At 39.6% G+C, this 9071-nt stretch overlaps 1 protein-coding gene across 15 annotated transcripts in view; it reads right to left on the reverse strand.

The window, feature by feature from the left end:
• Positions 1-451: 451 nt before the first annotated feature.
• The window catches only part of CREM (cAMP responsive element modulator), a 96086-nt gene continuing 87466 nt past the window's right edge, over positions 452-9071 (reverse strand). For 7 of the 15 annotated variants that reach the window (XM_011956170.1, XM_011956163.1, XM_011956161.1 and 4 more), the window contains 2 exons: positions 6359-6515; positions 452-2171 (listed from right to left, as the gene is read on the reverse strand). In XM_011956170.1, the coding sequence (XP_011811560.1) occupies positions 2027-2171; positions 6359-6515 (302 nt within the window). In that variant the 3' untranslated portion in view covers positions 452-2026. Of the gene's footprint in view, positions 2172-2270; positions 4117-6358; positions 6516-9071 lie in introns of those variants that run through there. The other 8 variants (XM_011956164.1, XM_011956165.1, XM_011956174.1 and 5 more) reach the window with 2 other exon arrangements.

Consider the following 9071-nt stretch of genomic DNA (forward strand, 5'->3'; position numbering starts at 1 on the left):
GCAGGTGGATCACTTGAGGCCAGGAGTTTGAGCCCAGCCTGGCCAACGTGGTGAAATCTCATCTCTACTAAAAATAGAAAAATTAGCTGGGTGTAGTGGCGCGTGCCTGTAATCTCAGCTACTTGGGAGGCTGAGGCAGGAGAATTGTTTGAATCCGGGAGGTGGAAGCTGTAGTGAGTTGAGATCATGCCACTGCACTCCCGCGACATGCCTTACTTGCTGGGAGTGACAGATAAGGGAAAGAATTCCAATGGTACAGGAGAAGCAGCAGCTGGATGCTCCACAAACCAGCTCCCAATTTTCTATCTCCCACCACACTGACCAGATCTACTCTTGAAACTGCGGGGTGGGGCTGGGACATCCTTAAAGCAGAAGTCACAGTAGGAAACACAGCAGAGTCCAGCACGCAGCAATCAAGAAATGTCAGGGAATGAGAGGGGACAGAGCATCCTGTGGTGAGGGCTTTGGGCTTGTTTCCTGAAGCTTTTTATTATTAAAACAAGATGAAACGTAGATCACACTGCGGCTTTGATTGTAATGAACCTCAGCTGAGTGTGCTGACAGCAGGGTATCTGATCTAATGTGGACTTTGAGGCTTTTTGAAATGAAAAAATCTTGGGATGCTTTTGTTTTTAAAATTTCTGTGGTTGTTCGCTAAATGGCAAAATAGGGGGCCACCAGCCAGACAGCTCCAGACCACCTACAGATAGTCTCAGGCCATCACGAAGGCCGCTAACAGCCATTCTTTTCTTTTGGGTGCACAACCTGCGGCCATCCCCACCATGAGATGGTAGAAAGGGTGCGTGCAAGGATCAGCACCCAGTGTAGAAACTGACTTGTACCCGGACGGTATGCAATGCGATCCCAACAGGCTCATTCCAGATAGAAAAAATATGTCATCACTTTCATTAGTTAATATTAAACCGACACTAAGAACTTCTGCAAGATCTTTTATGTTATACAATACAGTTAAAAACTGTAGTAAATGTTCAGATACTTAAATGAGCACCAAACACTACAAAGTGCAACCAACATGGTTCTATTAAAAACTCTCTTTGACTATGGCATTCAAGGACAGCAATACAATCTTTTTTTTTCTTTTTTTCTTTTCTTTTTTAACAAAGCAACTAATATAAAAATCTGCAAATGCCATATATTCATATCTAGGCTATTCTCATACAGGCATGTCATTAGATAGACTTTCTTTCTATTCTTTCCTGAGGTATTTTTTTTGTGGTTTACTTTAATTGTACTGCTGGATGCATTATTTTTGATCATCCTTTCCTAAAATGATTTAAAGACCTGCAAATAATTTTATTGCATAGGACACTACTGATGACACAAAGAATGGGAGCTGCAAGTATGTGGCATTGGAACAAGCCTTACAAATATTGCATTTTAAGAATCTGTTACATACATTTTTTAGTTTGTCTCTTTTAAAAAATTTGAAGTTATAGCCATGACTTAACTATGTACAGTGAAGCATTTTAGGAATGTTAAGAGATTAAAGAAGATGAACGATACAAAGAAAAGAAGCCACCATTCTTGCCAGCTATATACTGTATTCCTTCAAAAGCAACTATACATGCTGTCTTCAGTTCATAGTTAAATATTTCTACTAATCTGTTTTGGGAGAACAAATGTCTTTCAAGGTTTCAAGTTCCTCTATAAGCTTCTTGTTCTGGACTTCCAGCACTGCAACTCGGCTCTCCAGACATTTTACATATTCTTTCTTTCGACGTCGACATTCTTTGGCAGCTTCCCTGAAAAAAGCAGAAGCAAAGGGCAAACAAAGCATTTTTTGCATGCTATTGACAAACAGGTCAAAGTAAGCTCGGTAAGTGTGATCACAGCTGCATTCCACATCCTGGAACAACATTCCCAATTCAATTTCAAACACTAATCCGAACTGGATTCTTAAGGGTCACACGTGTCCTTTCCACAAGTCCACATGGCAATAAGTAGGACTGCTGCATCTCCTGCCTTGATTAGAGTTCACAGTAAACAAGGTCCAAGTCAAAGACAGTTACTCTACTTTATGGCAATAAAGATCTTTGAGGGCCTTGAGTTCCTCAATGAGAGTCTTGTTTTGGTTTTCAAGCACAGCCACACGATTTTCAAGACATTTGACATATTCTTTCTTCTTCCTGCGACACTCCCGGGCAGCTTCCCTGGAACCAACACAAGGCAAATGACTACAGGAACAGCCTTCCAACACAATCCACAGTGGGTCAGTGTACTTCTGCCCCCCGAACTCAACAGCCAATCGGTCCTAGGTAAGGACTGTACAAAGCCACATAACAAACATAACCCCAAGCACATGCTTTTTGTAAGGTAACCATCAGACAACAGGAATGACTTGAGAACACAGTTTGCCCAGCATTCATCACAAATGGTGTTTTCTTAGGGCACACATTCCACTGGTAACAATGACCAGAACTGTTTTCAGTAAACTACAATAGGACCACATCCCCAAGCGGAATTTCTACAAAAACATTTATAGATCCTTTCAATTCTCTTAATTTTTTTGTCTCTCAAAAGGCACATACTCCAACATAATGAGTTAATTTTATGTGATCAAAAATGATTATAAGAATTAATCTTCAAAAACCTTAAATATCAACACTGGAGATTTTTAGTCTTCAAAACTAAATCTCAGGAAAACAAGATCAATTGTGACTGCAAGACACAGTTTATTGGCTAGAAAACACAACATGGATAAATCATAACAATAAACAAAAGATGTGCATTTTTATAAACCGAAATGAAATGGACAGTGCTTCTGAAAATTAAAGACGGGGTCTACAAAGTACAACACTCAATAACTCAGACAATTTAAACCCACAAATGTGAGACCACCACAATTACAATTATAAAAAAGAAGCTATTGAGTAACTCCGGGCATATTTCAAGACTGTTTCCTAATTACATGCATTTAATATCCAGTATGTTGAATTTTAAAGCACTAATAAGCCCAAAATGAAGGAACAGACCAGTAGCCAAAGCAACAACACAAACAGATGAGTTGAGTTAGTCATTTTCATACATAACCCCACCAAAACAATAAGTAGAGCCAACATTTTCTCTTTTTCTTTTTTTCAGGGTGGGAGGGATGGCAACCACTTCCCTTAACTCCTCTGTAGAAGATACCCTTTGATTGGCCTCATTTTGGAGGATTCAATTCCAGAATAACTGCCTTTGAGGTAGATCACCCTTGATGTCAAAAAAGCCTACACTGAAACATATATTATCATTCAAATAGGTTAACAAAAGCAGTGTTGAATGTCTAAACGCCAGTTTCTATAATGCCAATTAGCATCCTGAACCACAGGTGACGTATACGTGATTTTTTTTTTTTTTTTTTTTTAAGATCGCTGACTCTCACTGACTGGATATCTGTGTTTTCACTGTGGAAGCAAGAGTCAGCAAAGAACCTTCAATCCAAATGAACTGCAGGAAAAGATCAACCCCTGCTTCCTAGCCAGGAACAATGAACTCACCCTGTGAACGAACAAAGTTCTCAGACTTCTCAGCTGGTTAACAAAAAAAATTTTAAATGTAAAATTGAATTGAACGTTATAGTGACTAATTTAATCTAAATGATGCAACTGGAAAAGTTAAGAATAAATCCAAACACACATTTCCCACTTTGGGAACATAATTCAACTCTTTTCTACAAAGGAACTGAAATTCATTTATGAATACCAAGGTTTTCATGAGTAAATTATATTAAATTTTAGACCTAGAAGGAAGATAGTCATTTTACAAAACAGGCTTACCATTAAATGAAAAATTTAAAGACCTAATAGTAGTGTTGTGGGTGTTTAAACATTTTATTTACCAAGCTATTATAAATATTCATACTTCATATTTTACATTTGAGTGTGCATGTGTGTGTGTGCACGCACAGACACACATATTACTAGAGTCAAAATGTTCCAGGCACAAAGCTTTCCCTGATCATATCAGTAGATGGTACATTCCTAAGTACTCCTCAGCCATGGAAAACACCTGTTTCTTCTATTAATAGTGAGCTCAGTTTTCAGGCTTGCATGTATCTGAGCATATCCTCAGCACGGAGAGGAAATGCAAGGCAAGGAAGAAACTCTGACAAGGCTGGAAAGAAGTTAAAACTGTTGCTGGATTGGCAGAAATGAGATATAATGAAATATCGAATATAGATACCAACCAAAGAATAAAAAGAGAATATGTAAGAGATCTATCTGTGAACGACTAAAGCCTATACACTTTCCCAGGAAGTGAAATCTGCAGGTTATCATGGGGTATTTTCGGGGTGCCCGATGCTGGGATAGAGGACAGGCTCTGGAATAAAGACTGCCTGGTTGCCCTGGTTCTGCCCAGTTTGGGCCATGTGATCTTGACCAACTTATTCTTTAACATCTCTGAACTTCTGGTCCTCATCCATAAACTGGGCATCATAATCACCTACTCTCATGTAAGCATTAAAGACACAGTAGAATAAAGCACTTAAAACCTGCTAAACAGATAATGAGCAACCTAACAGCCAGGTATCATCTGCTTTTCTCTTGTCTTGCTCTGAAACTGAGATTTAGAAAGCGAAAATAAACCTTTCTCAGAATCCCATACAGCTAGGGACTAAAGACCTATTTCTAGTCAATGAAATGTAGGTGAAAGTTGCTGGGAGGGTCTTCCAGGAAACGTCTGCAGTTGAGCCAGACCTCAGCTAGCCCCAGTTTTTGGCTCTAGCCCTTCTTCCTTCTTCCTGTCTGAGGCAATGGCTAGAGGTTCAGCAGCCACGCTGTGATCATGAGAATGAATGATACATGCTGAAGATGACACAGCCAGGAGCGGGAGCCTGGACCCTTGATAACACTGCTGAGCCTCTGTCCTGGCTGCACACAATGAGGACATTATTTGACACTTAGGACTAAGGTGACAAGACTACTGGGAAACTCTAAGACAGTTCTGTTCCTTTTGAAAATCAGATTAATTTGCACCATTATCCATAATAAAAACTAAACCAAGAAATAATATACAAGTTAAATAAAATATTATGTTTTAATTTTTAAAAAGTTTTAGAAAATAGCATTTTATAATATGTTGCTTAAAAAATAAAATTACAGAGTTATGGAGCAAGAAAAAGAGAGAGAAAATGACAGCTGACTGGAAGTACATAGACTATAATAGGAGGTATCCTAAGTGATTAGAGCCATGGATGATTTTAATTCTTTTTGTTATTTTGTATTTGCACTTGACTAGAATTTATCATATTAAATATGTATTTCAGTGTAATAGAAGAAAAAAGTTACAAAATAGACAAAAGGAAACTACATGTATAAAATGTCAAAAAGAAATGCTTCACTTACACTTCAATTTATTTTGCTGAGAGAAGCTAAAAAATTCGACTTATCACCTACTTCACAAAGCAAATACTAAATACAAAATAGCTCTTTGTTTCTCATGAAGTCCTTTAATCATTATTTAAAAAAATTACTGTATCTTTTGAACACTACCCTTACAACATAGGGATGTAATTCCTGCTGATGGAATAGTTAACGGCCAGGAATTCTGACTAGAAGACAAACTAATAACACACACACAGCACAAACCTACATGAAATGCCACATGACATGTAACTTGGGAGAAACAGCTTATGAAAACTGTAATAGTTTTTTTTTTTTTTAAGACTGAGTCTCACTCTGTCACCCAGGTTGCTGTCCAGTGGCCCGATCTTGGCTCACTGCAAGCTCTGCCTTCCGGGTTCAAGTGATTCTCCTGCCTCAGCCTCCCAAGTAGCTGGGATTACAGGCGTACACTACCACACCCAGCTAATTTTTATATTTTTAGTAGACACGGGGTTTCACCATGTTGACCAGGATGGTCTCGATCTCTTGACCTTGTGATCTGCCCGCCTCAGTCTCCCAAAGTGCTGGGATTACAGGCGTGAGCCAGTACGCCTGGCTGAAAACTGGAATTTATTTTTATTATGTATTAATATATTATTAATATTTATTTATTTATTTATTTATTTTTTGAGATGGAGTCTCGCTCTGTCGCCCAGGCTGGAGTGCAGTGGCGCGATCTCGGCTCACCGCAAGCTCCACCTCCAAGGTTCAAGCCATTCTCCTGCCTCAGCCTCCCGAGTAGCTGGGGCTACAGGCGCCTGCCACCACGCCCAGCTAATTTTTTTGTATTTTTTAGTAGAGACAGGGTTTCACTGTGTTAGCCAGGATGGTCTCTATCACCTGATCTCGTGATCCACCTGCCTCAGCCTCCCAAAGTGCTGGGATTACAGGCGTGAGCCACCGCACCCAGCGAAAATTGTAATTTTTAAAAAGTGTTCTAGAAGTTACCGATTCCCTGTGAAACATCTCACCTGTTTTTCATTAGCCTCAGCTCTCGTTTGCGTGTTGCTTCTTCTGCCAGCTGCTGGGAACTGTGCAAACTTCCAGGTGATGCAGCCATCACCACTCCCTGTGGCAAAGCAGCAGTAGGAGCTCGGATCTGGTAAGTTGGCATGTCACCAGTGGCAGCTGCAGTAAAACAAAATATTTCGAGCTTATATAAAGAATTCATAATTTGGCATTTTACATAAAACTGACCTGGAAACGGTATGCTTTTGACATCTCATAAGAGGTGATCTTGTAATGTTTAAGATAATTATTCTGAGATTTATAGCAATCTCAAGTATTAAAGATCTTCTTCAGCACTTAGAACAATGATATTCAGCACGCTCTAAACATTTAAGGAGAAAAGTGTCCAGCATTTTAGACAGGTTTTTATCAAATGCAAAAGCTCACAGGTGCTCATTTAGCTTAAAATTAGTGGTGTGCTAATAAATATTTAATAAACAGTCCTCAGGGGAAAACAATGAAAAAGCCCTGATGTGTAGTGTTCCGATAATTCTCATGGTGTGAATACCTCCACCATGGCCAATTTCAAGCTGCCAAGGTGACTTTGCTGATCATAGAATTGGAAAGACACACACGTAGTAAGCACACAGCATACAGACAAAACAGATGCCAATACCCACAGAGCACAGAGAAAATACTTAGAAATTATGAGTTTTGAGTACTGTTTTTAATGTGTAAATAAATTGTGTATGTGTGTGTATACACACATTTAATTTTTAATAATGGCTGTTTTACAATCAGCTCACAAAGGTACTGAAATTTTCTTGTTTTTTTTTTGAGACGGAGTCTCGCTCTGTCGCCCAGGTTGGAGTGCAGTGGCGCAATCTCAGCTCACTGCAAGCTCCACCTCCAGGGTTCACGCCATTCTCCTGCCTCAGCCTCCCGATTAGCTGGGACTACAGGCGCCCACCACCACGCCCAGCTAATTTTTTGTATTTTTAGTAGAGACTGGGTTTCACCGTGTTAGCCAGGATGGTCTCAATCTCCTGACCTCGTGATCCTCCCACCTCGGCCTCCCAAAGTGTTGAGATGACAGGCGTGAGCCACCGCGCCCGGCTTTTTTTTTAGACAGAGTCTCACTCAGTGGCTCCAGGCTGGAGTGCAGTGGTGTAATCTTGGCTCACTGTAACCTCCGCCTCCCCTGTACAAGTGATTCTTGTATCTCAGCCTCCCAAGTAGCTGGGATTACAGGTGTGCACCGCCATGCCTGGCTAATTTTGTATTTTTAGTAGAGATCGTGTTTTGCCATGTTGGCCAGGCTGGTCTTGAACTCGTGACCTAAAGTGATCCACCTGCCTCAGCCTTGCAAAGTGTTGGGATTACAGGCGTGAGCCACCACGCCTGGCCTGAAAATTTAACAATAGGCTCTAACAAGCCAGCAGAAGCTGACTGTAGCACACCACTGCAAACATTTCCATGAAGCAGAGTATCTCCATCCTGTGAATGTTTCAGTTTAGAGATTTTCCTATACTCCGTATCATGCCTGAAACAGTCACTGAATGTCTTTAAGTGCAATTCTCATTACTAGAAAATGACTGAAGCACTGGAAGGAATTGAGCTCACTGCAGTTTCAGTAAAAAAAACAAAAAACAACAACAAAAACCCAGCAAAGCTCTGCTTAAACCTAGTTTCTCTGGGGAAAGATAATTTTTGTCTTTCTTAGGTTTCCTAGGAAAAATAATACATTTGTAAATATTCATTTAAAAGTATTGTCTAAGCATAGTATAACCACATAGTTAAAAGACAGGGTTTAATATTTACTTAGTATTCAGATAAAATACTAAAAGTAAGTTCTCAAAGTTTCCTAATTTATATTCAAAATTTGTCTACTGCAAGAGACATAGCTTCCCAGAAAAGACAGATGGATTTGAGTGATAAAACGTTTCTACCACCAACGCTTCAACATTGAAACGTATGGTCCAGAGTTAGTTTGTCACTCTGATGAGACATTACAAAATATATGCTCTCTCAAAGCTAAGCGGAAGAAAAAAGATTTCTTAAAAAGTTATCAAATTCTATTAACAATTGTCTGAACTAAATTACAATCAAAAGAGAAAATATAGCATTTCTATATTTCATGGAAATGTTTTATACCCATTGAATAAGAAGTGAAATGTTACCCATGGGAGACAAGTACTTTGTCAGCTAAATAGGATATTATCACTGAAACTTTGTTTAAAACAGTTAAACAAAGATTAACTGATTTATGTGCTTCTATTTGGGTATATGCCAGATTTTTGCCTTCTAGGGCTTGAGAATTAGGTGAAAGAACACAACAGTTACAAACGTGGCTTTCAAGGAAGCTGACTTAAAGATTTTCATAGAATTAATAAAAATATCATTTATAAGGTTGTACTGCCTTTTCCTTCTACGTGTAATTTTAAAACATTGGTGATAGGTAATAATTCTTCTTTTTTTTTTTTGAGACGCAGTTTTGCTGACTCTGGGCTGGAGTTTTGCTGGCTCCAGGCTGGAGTGCAGTGGTGCGATCTTGGCTCACTGCAACCTCCTACTCCCTGGTTCAAGTGATTATCTTGCCTCAGCCTCCCGAGTAGCTGGGATTACAGGCACGCGCCATCATGCCCAGCTAATTTTTGTATTTTTAGTAGAGACGGGGTTTCACCAGGTTGGCCAGGATGGTCTCCATCTCCTGACCTCATGATCCGCCTGCCTCGG

This window comes from Colobus angolensis, unplaced genomic scaffold (genome assembly GCF_000951035.1).
Source record: "Colobus angolensis palliatus isolate OR3802 unplaced genomic scaffold, Cang.pa_1.0 Scaffold41, whole genome shotgun sequence".
In the NCBI taxonomy this organism is placed as follows: domain Eukaryota; kingdom Metazoa; phylum Chordata; class Mammalia; order Primates; family Cercopithecidae; genus Colobus; species Colobus angolensis.